General features: G+C 37.9%; 1 protein-coding gene and 1 long non-coding RNA gene across 25 annotated transcripts in view; both read right to left on the bottom strand.

The window, feature by feature from the left end:
- Positions 1-26,845, bottom strand: part of INPP4B (inositol polyphosphate-4-phosphatase type II B) — a 304,962-nt gene that overhangs the window by 116,373 nt on the left and 161,744 nt on the right. For all 24 annotated transcript variants that reach the window (XM_080590944.1, XM_080590935.1, XM_080590949.1 and 21 more), the window contains 2 exons: positions 8,967-9,017; positions 5,669-5,748 (listed from right to left, as the gene is read on the bottom strand). In XM_080590944.1, the coding sequence (XP_080447070.1) occupies positions 5,669-5,748; positions 8,967-9,017 (131 nt within the window). The remainder of the gene's footprint in view (positions 1-5,668; positions 5,749-8,966; positions 9,018-26,845) is intronic.
- On the bottom strand, positions 15,678-22,647 carry LOC308194754. The gene is made up of 2 exons (XR_013950835.1): positions 18,997-22,647; positions 15,678-18,706 (listed from the first exon to the last, which is right to left on the bottom strand). It is a non-coding gene; the product is annotated as an uncharacterized lncRNA (long non-coding RNA).

Raw genomic sequence — 26,845 nt, 5'->3', positions numbered from 1 at the left:
TCAAACAACAGGCATGTCACACATTTAAAACTTTCAAGCAACATCATAAGGTTAAAAATTTGCTTAAAAGAAAATTGAAAGTGAGAAACAGAACTGATGCAGTGGGAAAAATAAAAGAGCCCACTGACCACATTGAAATAAGATAGAAAATTGTATTATTTTACTTTGCACTAAAACAAACAGTATCAGACATTAGATACACACATTTCATGCCATTTGCTTGGACAGACAGGAAAAGACACACACACTCAAGCAGAGCATCAGGAAAATAATTAACTGGTTTTAGGATACTTCATAATTTATTAGGTTAGAAAAAGCTTATTTGCTGTTGTATAATAAAGCTGAGAAGTGCACTCTGCACTGACATGCTGCAGTGAAGACCGTCCCTACAGCAAAATGCTTATAGGCACAAGACAAGATTCAGCACAGACCCACAGGAGTTCAGTACTGCACAACAAGGATCACACCTTGACAAATCTGCATCACGACTTTACTAACATACACAGTGGGGATGGGGAACAGAACAGTAAGAATAAATACGTGTCAATGTCAAGAAGCCCATATTTGGCTGTAACTCTAGCTGGCTTCTGGAATTGGAAAATTCCCGATGATTTTTATTTCTTTTAAAGCAGCTTGGGACAACTGCCCCATGTTTGTCCACAGAGCGTCTGCATTCGGAATATTGTCAATAAAAACGGAGACAAGGTGGTAGAAAAGTGATTTCTAAACCAGACTGGGAATGCAACACCAGAGGATGCAGGCTTCAGCAGCAAAGCTGGCAATGTTTCAGTCTATCAGTAACCATTCGGTCCAACCTGCCTGCATCCCCCATTGCTCACTCCACATGCCACAGCTACAGTCCTGTGACAATCTACACCAGAGGCTCTGCAGTCCCATCTTCTCATGAACCTGGAGGAGGTGGTTCTATGTGAAACTGTAGGTTTTGAACTTCAAGTAATCCTTTCATCAGAGTTAAATGCAATGCTGCTATTCAGCTCACTGAGTCAAATCCAGACATTTGTGAAGTTGTCCTGAAATCAGCTCAGGTTTAAAGCTACAACTGCTTACTAACGCTTCTAATATTCAAGTTTATCATATGCATGGATTTGCTTACTATCCCAAGTCCTTAAGGACCTCCAGGTTAATATCAACTCCCTCAAATACAAGACAAAGAGCTACCCAGTACCATCCCGAACAACAAAAATGCATGCCCACTTTACTGATGATAAAAGGTTCATGTGGGCATCCAGAGAGGAATAAACTAACAAGCTAGCAGTGGAAAAGCAGGTGAGTTAGATGGACTGAGAACAGCAGTCGTTTGCCTCCAATGCAGTACTCATTGAGTCTCATTACTGTGTATTGAGCATGTAAATTTAGGCCTGCTAATTGGTTCCCATGGCTATACCTTTCTTCCCAAAAAATGGCTTAAGAACACAAAGAAAAAGAGAAGCAGACTGTGTATTTGCATAACACTGTTAATTATAGATGACAAAGTGACTGCCTGAAAAGCAAACAGCATGATTTTCAGTCTATCAGGCAACCCCATTCTCCAGTGCATAATAGACAACAAACGAAATTAGCACAAACTAACATACATACTGCCATAAAATCCATTTTCTCCACTGATGCAATATATTTTGCAATACGTAAGCACAAAATTGCTGTTCTTGTATAGAAATGTTGCTGCTTTTGTTTATTCTGCAAAACCACAGTAAAGCCTATCTCAACCAATATTGATTTAAACAAGTCCACTGGTAAAAAACATTTTGTAAAATGCTGAGATAAATAAAGTTTTGTGACGTTCAATCCGTTCTCCATTTTCATGATTTCAGTGAAATGTTGATTAAGCTTCATGTCAAAACAAGTTTCCCCTCAACTCTCTGGGAGATTTGCCTGGCTTATAAAAGCCAAGTTGTTGTTCATCTGCTTCCTGGGGTGGATTTCGTGACACAAAGCAGCCAAGAAACAGTTTCAGGAAGGAGACCAGGTAGGACTAGTTGTAGACAGACTCATACCGAATTTTAATAGAGAAAAGTAGCTAAATATATAGTATTCTATAGTAATTATTTCTGAACAAAGTTACATGTACTTAAACAACTGCAAAAATGACAGCGCTGCTTTCAAATCTTATTTAGTTAATCCAACATAGTGAATATAACTCCTCTTCAAGTGTAGTTACATGTCTGCTGGCCCACTGAACTACAGGATATTTGAGGGGCAGTGTTATGAGGAGGAGGAAAAGCTGGGGGGACTTGGTTTTTATTTTTAAATGGTGTGTCAGGATTATTTTTTTTCCCACCTTTTCAGAAAACAGATAGCTTAACTCCTTTATTGTAAAGAAATAGGTTTAGTCCTGCTCAAGATTAACAAAAATACAACAGCTAAAATAAAGCAGATTGAAAGAAATAGACATTGTCCAAGAGGTCACAGCAACACAGAACAAATAAATAAATAAACATTTTGATTGCCTGACAAACACAATTACAACCAAAAAAAAGAGTTCTGGACAAACAACAAAGCACAAGACACTTCTACACATCTGCTGGATCAATACTTTCATTAATTTAACAGAAATCCCAGAAGCCTGGATGCTGTTCCTGTCAGGAGACAAGTCAGAAAAGTGGCCGGTGGTGGGATGGAGAACAAGAGAACAAGAAGATACTGCCCCTTGTTTTATTCATTTCAACTTGCACACCACTGAAAGGTTTGGAACTTTTGAAAGCTACCATGGCATAGACAGAAAAGAACCTTCAAAAAAGCACAGTCAGTCATATGCGTAAGGAAAGGGTAGAGAATACAGGACTGACAGACATCCATGGCCACATTCACTCAGATAATTTGTGTAACTGATGCACCCCATCCTAGTTCTTGGTTTTGTATAGTTGAAATCATTGCTATAAAGCTCTGCTTACAGGATGGAAAGGATTACCCCAACTTCACAGTGAGGTGGCCTACTTCTCCTTTCACACTGCCTAGTACAAGGAACATCTCAGACAGATGGACCTTAATTTCACAGAACATAAAAGAACACTATCATCTTTTGCCAAGCTTGCTACTTCTTACATATTAATTTACTGGAAATCATACCAAATTCACCTGAGCTAAAATTGACCTTGCTGGAAGCAGGACAAACTACCACCACGTGGGAAGTAGCTCATGGATGTACTAATTGCTAGTCCTATACAAAAGGCCATACACCCTAGCCAAACAGCACAAAACAACCTACACCACACGCACCACCACACAATTACGTTGTATATAGAAATAAATATATAACATATACTGTGTATATAAATATTCTATATGATTCTATGATATCCTATATAGAATTATAGATCTATGCCAGCCTTCCACAAAAAGCCTCCACAAAATAACTACCAAAATACAAGAATATTCCTTTAAAAACACTTCTATACTATACCTCAGAAAGACAAATGGAAGACAATAAATGAATAAAAACAAATGCATGACACAATAAATGGATAAAACCAGTGAAAATATAACCAGCTTCTCTAATTAGACTAATATCTACAGGATACAGTTATTTCCAGATCCTTAAATCTCTATTTCAAGTCTAACAAAGTAGCAACAAAGTAGCACAGGCACTCCCTGGCAAACTCCCATCCAAAGTATATCAACAAAAAATAAATAAAATTGCATTCTCTGACAAGGCCCTCTGTATATCTCCCATCCTGCTAATAGATACTAATACAAGAGAACAATGGGAGAAAAACAAGTTTTGATTACTAAACTGCTCTGGATAAAATGCCATTGAAGAGAGGCAGATGATTTGCATATTTTGTGCTGTTGAATAGTCATAACCAGGAAACAATCCAACATTTAAAAGGTTAGGAACATTTTTCTTAACATAAATAAATAAATTAAACCAACTGAAGACTATCACATAATGTATCCACAAATTAATTAGAGTTGTTATAACATTTGTCTTTTAGTATTAGCTGCACAAAGTGGACAAACAAGACAAAAAATATTAATTAAAAGCAAACCTGAAAAGGCTCAGAGGTTCAACTGAAACTAAGCTGGCAAGCTGTCATTTATTGTTCATCAGTTACCTCAACTTTTGGTTTACATATTAGATGGGTAGGATATAAAATACTCTCAGCTTCCTGAAACTTTACATTCTTTTGATTTTATATTTGACTACATAGTCACTTATTATGGCACCTGTCCAAGGCATTCTTTCATATCAAGGTTTCAATATACCAATTACAGAGATAAGCAAATTTGTGTCCCCCTCCCCCCCCCCCCCCAAACTTGAGAATTTGAAATTCTCTAAGAATAGACTCTTACAACATGAACTTGGTATTTATCTACCCAAACATTTCCATAGAGAGTAGTCAGTTCATATTTTATCTGATCCTGTTTTCTACATTAGAAAACAAAGTTATCCTCTTGGTAAGCATGGCATTTTCTGTGTTTGGGTGAAACTAAAATAAAGGCATTTTGTTAACTTTGCCTCTAAGCTATATACATGTATGTGATTACTACTGTTATAGTAGAAGAACCGCCATAGCAGTTTGAAGGCTGTTATGGTAATGAAACCAAAATATTTCAAAAGGTTTCCCTTCAAAAAAACGTAGTGTCCTTGAGATAATGGAAGTACATCACCATCACCGTACAGGTCATAATTTATACTTCCAGCCAAATCAAGGCTTGCTTCATGTTCAATTCGTGCATGTAGGATGAAGAACTCTTTTTTTTTTTTTTTTTTTTTTAACAATACCCATGTGTGTTATCCCAGGCAGAACATACACCAAAAGATGCCAGATCATCATCTACCACATGTTGCAGTATTCCTAGTCACAACTTCTCACCCTGAAAATTTTGCTCATGTAGAAACACTGAGTTTGGGCACTAGCTCTGCGAGTTTTAGCTCTGCCATGCCTAGTAATCCCAAATAAACCTCCAGCAGGTTTGCAAAAATCAGCTCAACATCATCTCTGCATTTTACACAGTCCATTGAATTTATTAGTAAAAATCACAACCTAAAAGTTTTCCTCTAACCTTAAAAGGGTTTTGATTTATATCTTGATTTATCTTATAGCCATAAATCAGTATCAGAGGTGAACTCTTCAGTGCAGAGCTTTAATAAATACTTGTTCAGCACAAAACTAGGTTTCAAACACTGTACCTGACTCTCCTACAGATCTGTGCCCTGTGCCACTGAACAGAGTTGTACACCAACCCCCATTCACATTTGAGTTGGGCTGCACATAATGATGAGGTTAGGAGACAGCACTGATTTCACAAGAGAAGTCTTAACTCGTTATGTCCACTATCTTTAAATATGCTTAGAAGCCAAACCAGCCAACTGTACAATGTTAATTCTTTAACACACATGAAACTGAGAACCTTACACTCCTTTCTAATAGAGATATCGAAACAAACCCACTACTTCAAGTTCCCTGCGATTCTTCCATAAATTATACCACATAATTATTAACTTTCTCTAATCTGACACGCGGCAAGCTCCAGTTTAAATAACTGGTATTTCATTTTGACTTTGTGCATGGTAGAAACAGAAGCACTTTAAGCTGATATCTAATATACCTAAGGTAATATGGAGTTTCAAACACAGTCAAGCAGGAATCAACAAATGCCATGGATTATTAACTTGACATGGTTTACTACAGATGAAAACACTTACCTGAGGGTAAGGGTCAGCTGTTGCTCCTTTGACTTCACCAAGTCTCCTACTCTAAAAGTTGTACAGCCCAGGAAGCTTCGCTACAAACCAAAACAGAAAGAAAAGACAAGATCTCTATTAATTTTTCAAGTTTTATTTGTTATTTTTTTGGCCGTGCACCTGGAAATCTTACTTGCTACCTAGAAAAAAATACTACATTCCAACATACTAGTTTGACACATTATCTGGTAGAAATTTGGTATGCATCTGTAACGCTATTATCAGTAAGTTGTTCAATACTGGTTTTATGGGCAGGAACCTCTCTCTTTTGTTACGACCTGTATGACAACCTTAAAAATAATAGGCTACAAAGTGTACAGCTGCAGTAAAGTTTTCATTCAGTACCAGCGTTTGCATTTTGCATCTTCTTTCTCTATTCCTATATTTCAAATTTCTACATTACAAGGAATGATAAATTTTCAGTGTTTTACCAACGTCGCTCTTGCTATGTTTTTTTTTTTTTTTTTTCCCCCCCACAAGGCACTACCATCTATATGTTCCAAATGCAGATGTAATTTGCTATGAAGCTACTTTTACACCAAGTTCAGGACAAGGTTATTAATAGAAACATTGTATTGCTGTAGTTTATAGCAGCATTTCTGTGTGCTTGTTTCCTTTATTTCCATTCTAAGGTAGACCCTATTCATTGCAGTATGAGTGTAGAGAAATGTGCTAATGCAATTAGAATTTCTAAAGGTAAGTTAAGCTACTACACTATGTCTATTCCTTGCATCAAAATCACCTTCACACACCCTCAAGAATATAGTGCAAGGAAGAAAACGAACTCATCTTTTGCTTTTATTACTTTTCATTCTCTGCTCATACTGCACTGTACATTGCTAAAATCTCATTTGGTCAGTTTGTCCAACGGTATTCTTCTTGCCCTGGGAAAAATGGGAAAAACTGTCCGCAGCCACCTTCTAGGCATTTATTTTTGAATATAAAACTCATTATAATCTATTCACAGCAAATAATATTAAGATCATAAGATTATATTGAATTTTTGCAAGGGAACATCAAGAAACAAAGTTTGTGTTTATTATATTATTCTGATTTTACTCTACTGTTGGAATGGCAATCAAAATAAAATTCCAGGGTAATTTATATATAGTCTTGGATATCCATATTCAAGCAGAATAAAGTTGTGCTCATGTGAAATCAACATGCTGCATGCAGAAAACAACTGTTACCTTTGGGAAAAAAGAACAGAATTTGTTGCTACTAAGCAACATCTTTTGGTAAAACAAAACAAAACAAACAAACCTGCAGCTGCTTTCTTTCACGAAGGCCAGCTGGATATTGTATACTTGCATACTGGCAATAAAGCTCTACAGCAAGATAGGTTTTTGTGTATATAAAATGTATAGTTCACACCACAATCCTCAATTTAGGTAAGCCACAACACTGGTCTTCAACTTGGTAAGCTAGGTTATCGGTTATGGCTCGTTCCTAACAAAAATGTAGGCTTAAAAATAGGTAATTGATTTCCTGTGTTTTGGTTGGCACTTAGGCAGCTGAGGAAAAAAAAAAAAAAAAAAAGCAAACTGAGAGTCTAGGCAAGCCTGGGAAAGCAGCAGATTTGGGAAGTACTGAACAGGAAGTAAGGAAACAAAAAAGCCTATACGAAATATACAGAGAAAAACAAGTCATACAAGCAAAGACCATGGTTAGTTTTCACTGCCAAAGTGAAGCACGTACTTGTCTAGGTGTGACTCATGCTGAGATGCACACTTGCTAGAGTGAACACACAAACATCTTCCTTTATGGAACATAAACATGTCAACATGACAGCATTTTTATTTTTAACACTGAAACTCTACAGGGGCATGGTTAGCTCAGGTTATTCACGTTATAAGAGAACATCCTTCTTAGTCCAAAGAGAATATAACTATACACCCATTTCAGAACCCAAAGTAGAAGTCCTCACATGATCAGGGCTAAGAGGTGACGACACAGCTCTTTTCTACAATTTGGAAGCTTTGGTCACTGTACCCACTAACCATCTCTGAGAGTCGCATGTAGTTCTCCAGGGGCACAAAATTAAAGGTGAATAATTTTATGAGCCTAAAAAATTCCACTTATTTGCTTATTTCATATTCTTATGCTCATTTAAAATAAAACTTTCTTAACCTGACAATGCAATTAGGAATTATTTGCAAAATTAAATACAATTGAGAATGATCCCATGACCTAAATGCAGACAGTCATGCTAATGTTCAAGGGTTCTAACTTTAAATGATGCTGGAGATTACTTTTTCTGAACTGATTTAGAGAGAGATAGTATACCCTAGGGCCTGAACTGGCAGTCTACAAACCAATCAAATTTCGCATGTGTAACTTGGAAAGGCTTTAAAATTTGACTTAAAATAGAATGGCTGCTGTAATGCTAATTACAGAGCAATGTTCCTCTGTAATTTTGCTAGTGGAGTACTTATGATTATAAATGTGAGGATATGAGCCTTGACTAGTTTGGTGAATAATCTCGCCTAGCCAAAGAGAAAAGTCCCTATAATAGGTGTAGGAAAAGATGAAGCGCATTGATTATTTCATTAAGATTGAACACTGCCAAGTTACAGACTTTTCAAACACTAGCTGAAATGCTGGAAACTATGCCAAGGAAGCCCTGGTAATGCAGGAAAGTAAGAACCTTAGATTAATATTTTCAAAATCCCAGATCTTGTTTAGTCTTTTATTCAGTTGCAGCAGGACTAATGTTTCACTGTCCCATGCAGCCTCCATATTACTTGGCAGGCTCTAGCCTTCTAAGACCCAGAAAAGACATCCCAATACCTTTGCCAAAAATAGCCCAGATGCATAGGAAATTGAACTCACTATCTACCATCAGTGCCATTTCTTCATCTGAACCCAAAGACAACTCCTACAGCAGAACTATTTGTACTCTGCACGTGAAAATGAGAAAGCAACAGATCAGCCTCATTGAGATAATGTAACTCCACGCTCTCAATCCAGATTACTTGCATGGCAGTAGCAAGAAGTCTAGATAGTTGTGTTTGCCTCAGGTATATTTCAGTTGAAAATGGCTTTCAAGAAATAAATGAATGGGATGATAGCAATCCCCAAGCCTGTTAACTCTTGCCTTGACTCTCCATTCACTTAACCCAACTTCTGCTATTAAAAAGAAAAAAAAAAAACAACCAGTTGCCAGCTCCTGTTTAGGCAGAATGTTACTTCTCTTTGTTTGGAGTCTATGTCTGCTGATAAGGTGGAAAAAAATCCATCAATGAAAAAAATTGCTTACTCCAACATCTGCTCTTGGCTCCTTGTGGTCAGGTAGGACGCTGGTGCGGACCTGAAAGGAAAGAAAAAAGGCAAGGCAAACATTAATTTATTTTTTTTGTTGTCACTTTCCTATAATGAGATAAGTGCCCATATACTTTTTCCTTATATTTGTCTATATTTAAGAGCTGATTTTAAAGGGAAATATATATATATATATATATGCATGTATAATTGAATAACATTTAATTAATAATTTAACCACAACATTTTCTGGTTTCTTTGGATAAAGAGTACAGTCTCTCATCATTATCCATTTATCATTTTGAACTTTCCTTTTTTTGACTTTAATCTCAGACATCCATTTTTCTACTATGACTTCTGTTTTTTCATTATGTGCTCTAGGTTTTCCTGAGCAAAACACAAACCTTTGAATGCTGCATATATTCAGAAACAGGGGAAGACTGAACTTCCCTGGAGTAACATATGTTCTAGTCTTACCTTCGGAGACATGAGATATATGAAGAGATCAAAATTCAAGCAAGAAATAGTTTGTAACCTAGGTCAAATTCATAACATTTATGAGTATTTATACTAGTGATTTATTTTGTAAAATAGCATACCTGGTGTATATACCACAGCTTGTAACACCAGGAAAAACACTAGTGTGCTAGAGTGGATGCTTATTTCACATATTCATTTTTATAAAAATTATATATAGAACAACGAATATGTATCTTATAGTTTCTAGTGTTCTTAAAGACATATCTAAGTGTCAAATTCTCTAGGCATAAATGCTAAATTCAGCTTTAATTAACTGTCCTTTTTCATCATATAAAGCAGCTTTATCTAAAGAACATTTCTTTTGGTCATTCATGGCAGTGTCACATCTACACACACTGCCAAGCATTCAAAAGACTGAATCATTACCATTTGTGAAACTTTTGCATCCATGCTTAATTAAAGCCTCTGCATTTCAGTTTGTGATTGAAGGCCACGTTCACAAGGCACAACAGTTTTGTTGAGAAATAATGCTAGATCCTTTTCTCAGTTACACTAGGTTTACCACACCAAATCCCCTTTGACTTCCAATGAGTTCCCCGTACCTACTGCCACAGGCTGCTCAAACACCCTATTCTGACACCATCATTACATGTCCTACCATCTCACAACTCACAACAATGTGGTATTTTCCACATGAGGCAAAACATACGGTAAGAGGCTACTGAAAGCAGTCACAGAAAAATTGACTTGAACTCCTTCAAACTAGAGCTTTCCAAGAAGGCATTCACAATTTCACTCCCCCAGTACAACTCTGGCAGTGGTATAAGAACGCACATGCAGACAATTTTACCCTTGTATCACCTGGCAGTGACCATCAGCACCCTTCTTTCCCCCACAGTCCCTTTTGCACAGAAGGCAAGCACTAAACTCTTCTAACACAACTACCACAACTCCACAGAAAGCTGGTATGATTTGCTCTATACCAAGGAACAATTTCAGCTGTTTGTTCATCTGGAAGGGTCAAGCAGAAGGCCTGGCGTACCTGCATGCAGTTGGACACTTTTCCCAAACGAGGTTAGACAACGACTCTGCTTTGCAGAGCATGGAATCAGAAGCATTCGTTTATGCAGCAGCAAGACTACGTACTACCTCTGGGCACACTTTACAAGAAAGAATGAGGACAGTAGAAAATTAAGATTTTAGTCTCTAAGAGTCATCTGCTTTTCCTCCCAACTTCTCTGCAACTGAGTATCTTCCCGCTTCTCTGTGTAGGCTGCATCTTATACTCTTTCTAAAGAAGTGTAGGTGTACTTCATTTGCCAACACATGGCACAAAATAAGCATTAGGAGATGCCTCCTCAGGGACAACTGAGGTTACCGAGATTTAACAGCTTATGCAGGTGCCTAACTAGGTGTATGAGTAAAAAGCAGCAATCAAATATTGGATCACAAATACATTTTTTTAACTTATTTACTTAAACCTTGGGCACGTGATCAAAACTGCCTTCAAAAAAAATTGAAATCCACAGTTCAGAAATCATCTATTACTTATGAACTCGCCCCATAACAAGTGTATCGCAACAAACACGCCACCTCTGCAATATCCAAGCAGGAGCTGGAACATGCCAACAGACAGAAAGATCTGTACATTAGGAGTGCTTTGGGACACGCTACAAAGAATCAGATCAGCCCCACCAAGGCTTATTGACTCGACATAATTGCCAGCCATACCGGAGCTGTACTGTCTTGCACCATGCCTCTATGGAAATGACACAGGCCATATCTACATAATGGTCTGTTGCAGCTCCAATTCCAGAAGGATTTTACAGCTTGGGTACAGGGCCAGACTCAGCACAGCTCACAGCTTCAGCTGCTGACATTAGTCTGCAAATTACCACACACACAAATGGAGAACTGACTGCACTGAAGTTACACTGGGAGGAAAAAAAGACAGCTCTTGTTATTGCATTTTCTCCCACAAAGCTCTAAGATCACACATGCCCCCAAACTGAAACACAGAAAAATTAAAGTCACACCTCTGAAATACAGTTACAGCAACCTCACCTTATCTAGGTCTGCTCATTTCCACAGCTACTCATAAGATAAATAACTAATCCTTGAAGGCAAAATCCCACATTTTGGAGTCAAAGTAAATAACAAAAAGCTGTAATATCTATCCATATAAATCTAAATAATCTTAGTGTTTTCACAAAATAGAGTGAAAAACAGGAGGAGGAAGGAGTTTATTTGCCTTGTTAACATGGTATATAGAATGAGCAGTATTCATTTCTCTAACCTATTTCAATCAACTTTTTTTCTCCACAGAGAAAAGGATCTGTCGACTGCAAGGATATGTGAGAGATTAGAAGTGACAAAATGGTCTTTATAAATTAGAGACAACTTGTATTTGAGTCCTAGCAACACTGAAAATAGATGCTCTACTGCTACTACTAATCTGCTCTTTATTGAGACTTGCACTACAGATACTCTGGCAATATCAGTTTCTATTGCACATTGCATTGAACTGAGAAGGAAAACTCATGTATTGCAGCACCTAGTTAACTCTCAGCAAAGAGTTAACACAGACCCATGCTGCAAGGCATCTTTTGCATGATGACATCACCAGCACGCCCTTGTGAACAGCTGCTGGCAAGCCATGACCTTTACACTGTGGTTTCAGTGCACACAGTTCGCACCCATGAAGAAACACCTGCAAGTGATGGTTTGACCCTTGCAGGGGCCTGAAACACCATCTCTTCACAGAGCTCTCAGCTGCAACACATCCAGCCACACTGGGGAAGCAGCAACACATTCAGCCACTAGCAGAACCCCCCTGAATGCTCAGCACTGTCTGGCAGGGGCAGCAACGCAGTGCACTTCAGTTAACCTCCCCCCCCCCCAATTGAGTCAAAATTTTGAAATTATTACAACGACTGCTAATACATTATTAATGTAATAATGCAATAATTAAATCATTATAATGACCTGTTATATTAATAAAAATATACATGCATTTTCTCCATCTCAGTTTTTTTTGTTGTTGTTTTTGTTTCTTAAACAAAGCCCAACCATGTGAAAAAAACCTGTAGTCTTATATAAGTACTGGATATTCTAGGCAATTATCTTTTTAATATAAAACAACATCCTCTTTGAAGTATTTAGTCATTACAATCAGGCAGTAAGCCAGTTGCTTTCTTGCCTTTGATGATTTCAGGGAATCACTCCACGTACAGTTTTTAAGGTCTGTTGTATACCAGGAACAATCTGCAAAGTCTGAAGACTAAAAACCCTGTTCAGGATGCTCGTGATGCCCTTCTTCCCTCTGTGTTTGCAGTGTGAAGAGTCACATAAGGCACATTTGAGCTTCTGTGCGCAAGCTACTGATGGAGCATTGCAAAGCTTTTTTGGCTATTCATTTATATGGACCAGCCAACAGGGAGCTGTTACTTGCTCAAGTCTGAGTACCTCAGGCAGTTATTACAGTTCCACTACCCAAAGATCACCAACACAGACTGCACAGTCCAAAAAAAATAAAAGTAGCAGTTAACGGCAGCCAGGGAAAGCCAGCTGTTCGAGAAATACATCCCAAAAACGCTCACTGCAGAGTAATGAAGAAAATGGGACATGAAAAGAAAAAAAGAGAAAGCAATATATGCAGTTGGTCTGTTTGTTTGTTTCACCTAGCTGTGCATTTTGCTTGAACAAGATGTTACTGATGTGTCCTGCTCTGTCTCTGTCTCCAACTCTGTCTGAGCATCTTGCTTCCCTGAAGCAGCAGACTCTAACCCTAGTTTTCAAGCTGGAATTTCAGGGAAAAACGCCCTGTTAGAATGATAACATCCAGCACTGCTCACAGGGCCTGAGGCAGCTGGATAGAAAAAAAATAATAATAATAAAAATTCCTTGCAAATATCAGAGAACCTGTGCCAAAAAAACATGGTAGAAACACCAAGGAAAGAACTTGTACTCTAACCACTTATTTCAGGGGACACTCAGAGGATGCAAGCCAAGGGTGGTGAGAAGCATATACTGCTCTCTGATCAACAGCCAGCCAACTCAGTCTCACTTCAGTATACGATTCACAGCATAAATTAATGCAAATATTGCTGGACTGATCAGATGAAGAGCACAACAGCACAATAATATTACTAGAACACAAACTTCAGCAAAATTTGTAAAAATTACACTGTGACTCTGGAGACCTTGACAAAATTGAAATGAACTTTTTTCTCTGCTGAATAAACAGTCTATTTTTGAGTATGCTAAAAGCTGCATTTCATAATTTGTATTTATTTCCTTAAAAGTCACATTAAGTTCTTCAGAAACCTTACTATAAATTAAACATGACACCATTTACACTGATGAGCCAGTTATTTGCGAGATACAAAGTTTCTATTTGCATTTCCTATAGGTATTTCCAACACTCCCAGTGTGGTCTGACTCATCTGAGCAGCTGAAAACAAGAACCCAGGATTTAAAACTCTCTGCAGCTGGAGCAATTCTGTCCCCAGTACACATCTTCTACCCAAGGTACCTCTAGGAGTTACTATTATCCCTCTGTCAACACCTGGGGACATAGCTGGGGGGGACAGGAGGGCTTAAGCTCAGTATTTTGAATGAGTTCTTTTTATGTAAGGGACAGAACTAACCAACTATCAGCTCCCCTTGAAGTCAGAGGCAGGGAATTGTTGTAAAATTATGCGAAGAGAAAGTTCAAGACTTGATTCCCCTGCCACTCCTTTAAGTTGATTTTTTTTTTCTTTTAAATGTGAATTTATAAAGTTTAAAGCGAACATTTCACAGGAATTCTGCTCAGCCAGTCAGTCTCCACCTTCTGCATTTTCCAGTTGGCGTCTCCGTCAGGGCACTCCAGCAGTGGATTTTCACTGGAGTTACCTCTACACGCAGTCACAGCTCTATCACCACCTGAAAGAACTTCTGTCGACATTTAGAATGAGCAACATCGTTTCCCTCAAGTCTGTGCCCTGTTTACAGGCAGTGCCCATCAGTCAGTATTCTGGATATCAGCAAAAGGCATTTGGAGAAGCAGAGCAAGATGCTTCAGCTCTGCTTTACTAAAGAATGCAGTCACAATACACATTTTCTGACTAATCCCACTCCCCTCAAAAGTGGTCACAAAAGCTTGAAAAAGCAATCAACAACAGATAGTTTAATAAAACTTATTAGCAACACACGACTCTAAGCACCTCCAGATCATTTGTTTTAATATTTTGCTATCAGACAACAAATAATAAAATCCACTACACAAATTTCTGAGCTACTCTTCTGACTGGAAAGTCATTTAAGAAGCTGATTGCCATAATAGATCAGAATCATTTTCTAATTTGCAGCCGAGCATTATTTGTGGAGAGTTTATACTCATTTGCTCTTCTGCTAACATGTTCTTTAGGTAAGTAATTATTTTCTCTTCCTCACGCTGGTCTCCTGATGTATTCATAAGAAGGGAATCATACGCCCTCTTGTACTTCATTTTATTAGGATAATAAGCCAAGCTTTTCCAATACATGATGATACAATAGGCTTCCATTCCCCAGATCTTCCTATCTGTTCCAGTCCTAATTTATCTTTCTTGAACGTAAGTGATCACATTATTCACAGGTTTCCAGAAAAGGCCTAATTTCTCTATACTGAACATAGTTCCCTTGATTCATCTGGGAATCCTGTTTGCTGCACTCTGCTGTATTACATCTGCTGCTCAGAGACACTTCATCAACTAACCTGCTTTGTCCTTTATCTCAATTGTTGTCAATGCATGAAGCCTTAGTTCATCCAAAAAGCTTCTGTTAGGAGAAAATGCAGTACTGTACTTGGACACTACTGTATTTCATCCTATTTCTATTACTCCTGACTCTGAGTTCCTCAAAACAGCTTGGTGGGCAAAGAGTTCCCTCACCTGACAACACTTTTTCTTTAGGAGATCAGGAATCTTCTTCACATGCCAAACTTCGCTTTAGCAAGCAGAAAAACTCTTGCAAGCCTTTTCAGAAGAGCAGGGAAATATCAGATTTATCAATGAGGCTTTTTCTTTTGTTCCTATGACACTCTGTAATAATATTTAAAGAACTGTAAGCCATAGGGAGGCTAAGGTCTGGTGCCCATATTACCTAATGGATGGCAATCACTTCTGATTCGAGGAACTCAGGGTAAAATTTCTCATCAGATTTACTGTGCTAAAAGGGATAAATATAGGTTAGAGAAATGAGTGTGGTTTTTCTTTCTTTTTTTTTCTTTTTTTTTTTTTTAAGGCTTGCTAAGAGTTCTGATTTCTTTGCCTTACTAGGCAGGACATATCTATTAATGAAAGTCAATTTTAGCAAATCTATAACTGTTCTTCCCTAGATAATGGCTCTTCCATCCTGAAGAACCACAGTACTGTCATGCAACCAAATATTGTGTCCAGGGCCCCCCAGTGCTCCAGCTGCACTGCTGACAACCCACCCTTGAGGGCAGAGAGGAATTTTCTCACAGGCACCTCGGGGAGCTCCTGGGAAGAGGCAGCAGATGTCTGTTCCGACTTATCAGAAACTGTACAAATACAAACATTTCCAACTACCCAAATACAAACATTTCCAAATTTATCTACAAAGAAAAACGTACAAATTCATTTCTTTCATTTAAGAAAGTATTTTGTTCTTTGACTAGAACAGCTGAACCCGCATAACTGGAATTTTGCTCCTAAGGATATAAATACCCAAACAAACAGCCTACTTGCCAGCCATCTTTAAACAAACAATCTTTGATGGTGCTTTGACCTTTGCACAAACCTCTCTCTCTCCTGATATGAGAAACTGAAGGTTTATTTATTATTTAAAGAAATTCACTGCTAGCTTCAGAAGCTATTTCAAGATAGAAGTCTCATCCCTCCCATAAGCTACACTTTCTCCTGTACAGGCGGGAAGATGTTGTCACTGTGGTCATATTTAACCTTCTGCAGCAACCTAAACGTGCTTCTGTACTTAAAACACAAGGCCCAAAGCACACATCTCACAGTTCCTTTACTTCTCAATACTAGGTTGTAACAGAGAAGTTTGAGAGCATTTCATTGCTTTTCATCAGTGCAATTATATTCACAGTCACTTCCATACAAAACGCACATGATTTTGATCTCAAAACCATTTTACAGACTTAATGGTTTTCCTCACCTGTATGTGCCACTGTGCTTAATTTCCATATTAAGATAACCTCCCTATTTTCCATATCATTGTCTTTAAAAAAAAACAAAAAAAAACCACATAACTAACTGCAATCTGCAAGGCATGGCAATCCTCTCCTACAAGCAAGATCAAGCTGCTGCAGAGCTGCAGTTAAAACCGAATCATCTGTGAGCACCCTGCTTCCAGACTGATTAGCAGAGTCAGGAAAGTGATAGCCATGGCTGACAGGGGTAAGCAATTAAATGCTGATTCTTATGAATCTTTACAAGTGGGAATAAAGACGTGGTAAATACTTTTAAATTGCTTGTTTCTTGCAAAATATACATCCTGATCATGCAAAAAAGATTCTAAGGTTCAGAGTGAACATTTAATACATTTAAAAATCTGCACTACTCAGGAAAAAGAAAAACACAACTTTTTCTTAATCTGAGAAGTAGTAATTTTCCAGGACTGTTTCAATCATGCCTTATCAGCAAATAACGTACTTCCACAAACAGTAGGAGCATCGTTCCTAGCAAAGATGCTTTGGTCTGAAATATGACTGTGTTTATAATTCTTGCTTGTGTCTTCTAACTTCTTATTTGGAAATTCAGCAAGGTAACATTTGCTGGGAAAGACAGTATCTGTTATTAGACGAGGTGACACAAAACAGAAAGGAGCAGACAACTCGGTTTTTGGCACATGACAGCAGTGGATTCAAGGAAACTCAAGAAAATCTCCTTCATGGACTCAAGGAAACTCGTGTGCCTGAAACCTTGTTTGCTTTCTCTATCATATCTGCTCATCTAATAAGAGACTGCTTACTCCTATAGATCCTGACTTGGACCACCCCAAAATTGCTGTAAGTTAACTAAGAAAACAAACACAAGATGTTCTCTGACATTTTCAAAAAAAAGCCATCTCCATTCTAGCCCACCAGACAGATATTTTCTGTGAGGTATCCAGCTGTCAGCCACAACACTACAGCTTATTAAGCTGCCACAACCAGGAGACAGGAAAGTTATAGCACAAACTCCTGTGACAGCTTTTTCCCCCCCTTGCTCTTTCATATTTCACGCACTGCTCCTTCACCTCTGATGCACAGGATAATTTTTCAGCATCGCATCCTTTGTTGCTTCCAACAGTGCTCTGCTAAGATGACAGCACTTGCTGACTCACCCTTTACTTCCTCAGCAAATGACATGAAATGCTGTAGGATGAAGAGATTTAAAGTCAGTATCGTTTCTCTGGATCCATACAAATTGACACCAGAAGAGTGAATTGGAAATTTTTAAAAGGTGTGTATTTCAATGCCACTGAACAGAAATTCCATTTCTAAAAGAAATACTGTCACTAAATATCCTTAGCTAGTCTTCTCCCAACACAAGTCAAGTCGTTAAAAAAAAAAAGAAGCTGGTTTGAGAAAGGGTATGAACTCTATTGAACTCGGTCCAGATCTAGGTAAACTGCCTGATGGAGCATGCTTGTGTTTCAAATCGGTAACAGCTCTTGGATCAAAATAAATATTAGAAATTCACTAGAACATGAGTGTAGAAAAAAAGAGGATAAAAAATTTAGCAGTAATGTTTTACTGTAATGCAGATGAGATAATTTATTTCTAAGTAAGTCAAAGGAACAGATCTAACTTCCTACAGATGATGAGAATTTGCACAATGTTTAATGGCTGACTACAGGTATTGCAACATCTTGAGGACTTTTGAAAACAAGTAGGACCGTCTACTTAATAAACAGCACATAGGCTATGTTTCCGAAAAAGCGGTAGCAGTAGCAGCCTTACCTACCAAAAAAATTTTGTCAAGTTCACAGTTGACAGTCTGCAAAACCTACAGTTTCTCCTCACTTCTTCCCCCACACACAGTACTCTCATAATCTGGCACAACAAGTAATAATTTATAAAAGAACAGCATTTCAAAACAAGATGAATTATATCAATTGTAGTTAAACATGTAAAAATACGGTAATTTGTTCAGCTTGAGGACAGGTTGCAGTGTAGTGCCCTGAACAGGGCATCATCCTGTATGCTGACAGGATGGTGGTAGTTGTAGAAAATCCATGTTCAGAGGTTTCCTCTTCACAATTATATCTAAAAGTGAAAAAGATAAATGCAACACAGAACAGCTTATATGTAAAATAAGTTGTATTCACAAACCATCTTCCAACTCATACAATAAATTCTGTAGAATTACAGACCCTCTGCCTCCACCCTGATTATTACAGTAGTTGCCAGAAGTCAGTCATCTTGCAGATACACCCCTTAAATTTCACTAAGAAGCAACACAAAGCCCCCTGGATAAAATGCATGAGTCTTTAACTAAGTCCTGTAAGCATTTCAAGACATGAATTAACTTAGCACGAATGTCAAGGCTCACGTACCCAGTTTCCTAATAAGACCAATGAAATTTCCTATGTCAAAAAAGGCCACATCCAGTAGCTCAATGGCACACTTCCAGTCAGAAGGAAACCACACACACACAAAAACAAACAAGCAAAACCAACAAGAAATCCCACACCCATGTATGACTTATTTCTTATGCTACAGTTAACCAATCAATATGTTGATCTAGAACAGTAACAGCCACATTTACAAAGGACAAGAAGAAAAGGTGAGAATGTAATGAGAGAAACGAATCCAGGAGGTGTTTGGATGAACTCTGCTTAATGCCAGTAATTTATTCCATCTGTGAGTGGAACAAATGAAAAGAGGATAAAACAGCTGGCAAGAAGGCGGATGCATAGTAAACCAAATTCAGAATCAGTCACATTAGAGCAGTTATAAGATTTCAGTGTCATACATGCTCTTCTAGCATCAACAACTTGAAATATACATACATATGGTTGGGACTAGTTTGACTGAATCGGCAAATAAAATAGTCAAATAGTCACACCAACTGATGGGGTATTTTTAAGTAATACTCTCAATTTTACTTATTGCTCTCGTGCCACATCATTTTAAATTACCAGTAAAAATTCAAGAACAAATAGATAATTCTGTTGGATGGACTGTGGTAAATGTTGCATTAGTTAGCGTCTTTTTCCAACAATACAAGAAAAAATTTTTAACTGAATATCACAAAGAAATCTACATATAAGATAGTTAAAATGACTAGAGAAATAGGCTACAAAATAGCTGTTTGAATTCCAAACTCAAGTTTAGGAACATGAGAAATGGGATAAAAAAGAGAGAGACAAAGGTCCTTCAAGAAAGCATTCTATTCTGAGGCATCATTTAAGCTGTTCTCTAAACGTCACTGCTATCCCACGTGAAAACAGAAGAGAACTTGAAAGAAAAAAATCAAAAAAAAATTCAGCTGTACATGCAATGGACTCATTGGAGGAAAAAAGCTGCCTAATGATAAATAATACTTTATAAAAATATGCGTAATATAGTGGAAAGAGATGATAAAGACATATGCATGATTAGAAACTGCCTGTAACAAGGTTATTACACCTTTCCAAAGAGTGAAAAATCTCATTCACATGTATTCACCAAACTTGGTGATTATTTGTACAGCACTAGTATCTTGGGTATTTGTAAGAAATGAGTATAGAAACCTTCATCACAACAAACTTAAAATTCTCCACAAAACACGCCTGGATTATTCTATTTATACACAGTTAATTTCTGAACAGGAAGAAAGAATCAAAAGGATCAGAATGCTTTCAAGTGCTTGGACTAACAAAGCCGTATTATTATTTAAAATATCCAAAGGATTAAGAATTTAACTGCCAGATCAACAAAAACAAAACCAAATTGAACATTCCCATACAGATTTACTACTTCAATTTCGCACGTATACGTAGGAGTCATTAAGATGTGGGCTTTACTCAAAGATAGAAGACTGAAAATGAGAAGTTAACCCTAAGTACGTAGGTTGCTTACTCGTACACCTTCAGTGGAAACAGTCTAGAAGAGGATGCTTTCTATTACGTTGTATGATTTCATGAAGTCAATCTGCCCAATTTTAAGCATGAAAAGATCTTAGAATAATATCTAATTTAATACTATTGCAAAAACTTCAACTCTAAACTTGTCAGCATAAGCATCATCACGGTCTCTGAATCAGCACCACAAGCACTATTAAATTCCTCCTCTTGCTTTTGAAAGGAACAGAATGGAGTAAAACCAAAGCTCATGTTGTTCAGTACATCACTCCCAACAAAAACTAAAACATACCTAAACTTACTTGAAAATCCACATTAAAAATAATAGCTGAACATTCTTTTTTAAAGGTCTTGATTCAAATTGCATGCAAGGTTTCAGCTCAAGATAGTATTTGGATTAACAAAATATGCATGACAGGTCTGATTTAAATGCTGCAGCTTAAAATTCTCATCCTCCTACACAGAGATCATGGCACAGAAAGGCAGTGAATTACACACCACTCTACCCACCATCAACGGTCCACAAACCTGCAGGCAATTCACAATTGCATATATCTCAAGAGGGACAGTTTAAGGACTTATCTTATGAAGGTCCCCCAAAATCCAAAGAAATCTCAAGGTTGCTCTGAGTTAAATATATTTACATTCCTCCTCATCTGTGAGAGAAGAAACAAAGATCCCTTGAATGAATTTCAGGAATTCATGAACACAAAAATGCCAAAATGTCAGGCCTCTGTCAGGAGAGAAGCCTCTCTCCTGTAAGTAATTATAAGTAATAACAAGTACTTAAAAATGTAAAAGCCTTTTATCTGTGAAGTCACGAAAACTCTGTCCTGATCTACTTTTCTACGTACCATGTAACATACCATGTGGAATGTACCATCTAACATCAATTTTAAATTAAATACCTTTGCCCTCCAGAACTGAGTGCCTAGGCTATTGGACTCGCCATCCCGTAAGTCCAGGATGCCAGCACCCTGTTCCCAGTGCCCTCTCATTTCTGACACTGTGGCTATTGATTCTACTGCCACAGTTCAATTCAGCTGTTGTTTTATTCCCAGAAGTAGCATCCTCGTTCTTCACATGCATCAATTTCTTCCCATGGTAACTGTGTATAGGAGGTGCTAACACAGTGAAACATACAATTCCAGAAACTGCATCTCACCTTGTACACCACCACAACTCATTAGAAGAGGCAAGGAATGGCATTTTCAGCCTCTGTTAGAGAGAAATGATTCAGATTACATGATACCCAGAGAACACCCAGACCCTGCTTTTCTTCCCAACTTATATGCCTACAGCACCGTACCTCAAAGAGAGGAGAGTTCTGCTTCCCTCAACAACCAGAGGAATGCAGAGCACTGCAAGCCCCTGCAGAGGGATATTTACATCTCATCCTTGGCAGTGCTAGCAAGGATCACACAGCAGAAGCAATTTTCCAGGATTTATGCAGTCCCCCAGACAAAAAGTTCACTGAGCCGGTATGCCAAGCTTGCACTCTTTTCCGTTCTTCAGTACCAAGAATTTAACACTCAAGTTTGCAGCAGTTTTCATTTCATATAATTTATTATGAAATTTTACAACTAACATGCAAAACCAAAGTAAAATGTATTACCTAATTTTACATTATAAGTATCAGAAGAAAACATATGTAAAGAAATCCCATTATAAGAAAAAAACAGTATTATTTCCCCCTTTTGGAGTTTTATTTGTAAACACAACTGTTAGAAGCCTTTTGAGAAGACCCACTGCTGCTGATGGACATGCATCAGGACTACTTCTTGGTACCCCAGGTTGTTACTTTCACGGATTATTCAAACAACAGAACCTACTTGAAACTTGAATTTGTACTTAAAAATAATAGTGCTGCACAATCCATACTTAAATAAACTTGGCTCTTCCCAAAGACAGCATTAAGAAGCAATAGCTGCAAGTGTCACCATCACCATTCATATCATCAAATCTGTGAATCCTTCTGTGTTTCTATGTAGATAGAAAATCCTTTTATAATGATACACTTCACTTTACAAATGCCTATACTCAAGAGACCTCCTGCCAGTACTACAGCTACCAACAACCACCTAAGCAAGCAGAATTCAGAAAAAATGGTTCAAAAACATCAAGTCTGGCAGACACCTCCCCCCCCACCCCCGAAAAAAAAAAAACAGCTTTTTAAAATGACAAAGAATTATTCATGTTTTTAATCTTTCATTAACCTATTGTGCTACAGAAGCTAAACATTTCTCAGGAGCATAGCTATTGTTTGTGATTTGTTTCACTGGAAGAATGAAGAGTGTCATCTCAGAAAACTCTTCTTTCCAAGAAATAAAATCTGCTGACTGACCATCGTTTTGCTTGACAAGATTTCTCTGTGAAGATAAGCACCAGTACCAAATGGATACCCTTTAAGGAAACCTATGCTTCCTGAGCAGAGGCTCAGTGTCCTTCTAGCAGTGCCTCTGTATAGAAGAGCAACAACAAAAGCCACTTCCAGTTACGCAGTTTAATTGTATTAACAGCAATATTTTTTCCTCTCACTTTTTCTCCCTTAAATTTCCCACGTCCTCCACTGATAACGAACAGTTCCAACACATTCTTTACAAATCCTGCTCCACTGGCAACCCATGAATCATCTGGCAAAACAATTCTTCTTGTGTGGAGGGTACCACTAAAGGTTGCCCTGTGCCACAGGGCCAGTCAAGCACAAACACTTGCTTCTGAGACACCACGGATCAGCATGGTTATGCTGAACCTATGCTCAGAAAACAACTTCACACCTTTCTACATATATATTTTTTTCCTTTTTTAGCAACCAGAAATTGAGCTAGGCACTAGAGAGCTGCCAGTCCTTTGTCATAAAGTTCACATGATAAAGTAAAGTCCCCTCTTTACTGAACTTACACATCTGCAGCCTTTCACTATTGAGGCCTTTGTGAGCTGGATCTGCAGAGTTTCAAGTTCACAACTATGTCCTTCAGCTTTCTTTTAACATCAGCAACAACAAGTGGTCAAACACATTCCTGAACATTACAGACCTGCATCCACAATAGAGTTTCATATAAATTCTTTGTTGTAGGAATATTTAATTGTTGTACTTGCACTAGATTGGCCATTTTCCTGGAAAATGCACACAGCAGCCTGAGTTCAGTGATTGTTTTGTAACCCAGTCCTCACTTTCCTGCTTTTTACTTGCAGAGAATAAGTTCTGTTCTCTGCATGTATGAAGAACATTTTCTCACAAATGGCTTTGTGCTCCAGCAAATTACAGGAATTCCTGTGCAATACATCAGGAGAGTCTGACACACACATTTCATGTTGAAATAAACCAAAACCACCAACACCAAACCTAAAACATGCCACAGAACATCTCCACATGTTTCTATGTTAAAACAAGCAATAGCAACACACAAAAATTAAAAATATGCATCCCTAGGGAGCAATAAGAAAACTGGTCAACACAGTATTTCGGTGAAGGTTACACACAGGAACACTTAAATTAAAGGTAGCTATAATAGCCAGCTCAAATCACATGGCTTTTTTCTCATCATCCATAGTAATAGCCAGTGGAACTCACACCTCAAAATATCCCTTTCTGCAACAAAGGGTTAATAAACCCAGGACCTGCAGCACAGCCTTGCGCTCCAATTCTCCGCAACACATCCTAATTCATTGCTGGTAGAGGATGAACTCTGGCTACAAGACCATGAAAAGAATAGTTCTGCTTCTACTACCTTCATTACCATGTGCTTTTAAACCTTTGACTGAGAAAAAGAAATGCCATACACTCCTATTACTTGGTTTAGCTGCTGAGAAACTGTTTTTCAATTCTTGCTCCATCCCGATCATTACTCTGCCCTTGGAAGGGGCAGGGGAAAACTTCTCCCACCATATGCCCCAAGACTAACAGAGATGGGGACAAACGACTTGGGAATTTAGCTGGAGAACAAAAAATTCTCCTCTCCGTGACTGATACATTTACAAGGGATACAAACAGTGTCACTTCAAAGCTCCTCACTGGTCAACACAGAAAGCTTCCTTCTCCCTGTACCATGCATACTGTCTTTCTGGAAGAAGTAAAAAAAATTAAAAAAATAAAAATATGCCCAGTCAAGTGCAAATAAGTTGTTGCACTTGGATGAAATCTCAATTTTAATGCCTCTGGTAGCCCACCAGCACCTTAACTGAGGAAGAAAGAAGAAAGATCGAATTTTTCCCCTCAGTTAGAATGGCGATACTTACTATCAGAGTAGCTATCTCAAAGCAGGGACCCTCCACTAACCAAGAACAAAGGACTCACACCGAAGCTTTGGAAACACCCACACAACAACTGTATCTGTGAACAACAAAATCCACGGACTCGTGTATTAAAGACTCCAACTTATTCTCAGCTTCTTGGTGTTCTTCTGCTTAAAACCATTAATAACAATGAAAATGACAGAATTTTGTTGGGTAAAAGAACTTCCTTTCAACCATGTATGGTTGGAACATGTAAAAGGATGCACGGATGGAAGAAGCTTGGCATTTGTTTTTTTACATTACCTTCTATTAAAAAGAAAAGTTAAGTACATACCATCCCATGCACTTCTCTTTAGAACACCAGGTGCTTTCCCCCATTTTGTTAAGGCAGAAGCTTCTTTACCTTACCACTACATCGGTGCTTAGCATCTTCAGACATGAAGCTTTGTTACCCAACACACAGATCCTAGCCATGCACGCAAACATACTTAATCTCATGCACTGAGGTCATTCCATAAAAATCAAAGCCTCTGCAAAATGAAAGTATTTGTGACTTGCCTTTGATAACACAGTAAGCCTGCGGCAAAATTAAGACCATCAGTTCATGTCTCCCATTCCACATACCACAGGATTACTCAGCTTCCTTCCTCCGTACGCAGTTGGGGGTATCCCCCTAACAAACTTAGTTATGTATTCCAAAACACTGTGCTATTTAAATATCTCTTCAAAGCCCAAGACCTAATTGAAACCATCCCAAAATAGCATGTCTCAGCCACGCAATCCAGAGCTACACCAAGAGCCAGGCCATTCAGAGACTTCTGATGTGCAGCTCCCATGCTGCCGCTCATCCAGCACGCCATTCAAGTGATGTATTTCCTCAGCGGATTCAGAAGCATGGCTTGCAAAACACAACGGGAACCACAGATCTATAAGCATCTTTCTGTTCTGAAAAAGGATTTGGATGCTGACTTCAGAGAAGATAGATTACATATGAAATATATATATGAAGATATACAAAGAGCCATGGCTGCTTAAAGAATTTTCTTTCAAAATCTCAGATCCTGTTGGTACATTATTAATACCAGTTACTGTAGTTTAGTATTTTAAAATGCCAAATTTTAAATTATTTTGGAAAACAACAACATTGAAGTCAGATGCGATAAAAACAAATTGTTATTTTGTACGTTACATTTTCAAAGTTTTCTCATTCGGGTTATAAAAAACAAATGTTTTCAAGGAAAATGGAAATATAATATTTTTTCCACTCACAGACTAAAATTTTTGGATTTCAACGACAGGTCCAATACCTAATGGCATCAATGAAAGTTCTTGCACAAGCTCCATACTTCATTTCTGTTCTCAGGCAAAGGAAGCAGGAAAAAGCTTCAACACTTTAAGTGAAAAGGTACTCATTGCTCATATTCAGCAAGGCACTTTTTGATGTCTTTTCTATAGTAATGTCTCTTTCACATATCCACACTAAATTGATTGTCTAAAACAACTCTCTTTCACTTCCACCTCCCCACTTCCCTACACTCAATACCCAAACACTAAACAATGCAGTAATAGCACCATCTTTGAAACAAACTCTAGTTATTTGAATGCTCATATACTAAACCTGGTTTTCCAGTGTTGCATACTCTTAGCATGCCAACATACGGGCACAGCATTTCCACCCTAACAACATCAAAACTGCTAATGGATTTTCTTTTATTTTTTTTTTCAACACCAGGAAAACAAGGAGAAAGTACAAAAATACACAAGAATTAACGCAAACACTTTGGAACTTCTAGATCATGAAGAAAGAACGAAATTACAGTATAATTTGAACTGCCTGTGATACCCTAGCCCTTTCACCAAGATACCTCACAGGAAAAAATGGATTAAACTAAATGCTGACTGGCAGCAATTTAGGAAGGAGAGTACAAAGATTTACATATCCATAAACTTAACAGGGAAAGATTCAACAAGTACCACAAGAAATATGATGTTTAACAGATATTTTTAAAACACAAAGACCTCTTTTTTTTTTTTTTTTTGTAACAGATACTGCTTGAAACAAGGCTATGGTGGAGCTCCTAGCTGTGCCCATGTGAATTAAGGG

This window comes from Anser brachyrhynchus (assembly GCF_964034855.1).
Source record: "Anser brachyrhynchus genome assembly, chromosome: 4".
Taxonomy (NCBI): Eukaryota; Metazoa; Chordata; class Aves; order Anseriformes; family Anatidae; genus Anser; species Anser brachyrhynchus.
Note: the sequence above shows the minus strand (reverse complement) of the source record. Positions and strands in the feature narration are given on the sequence as shown.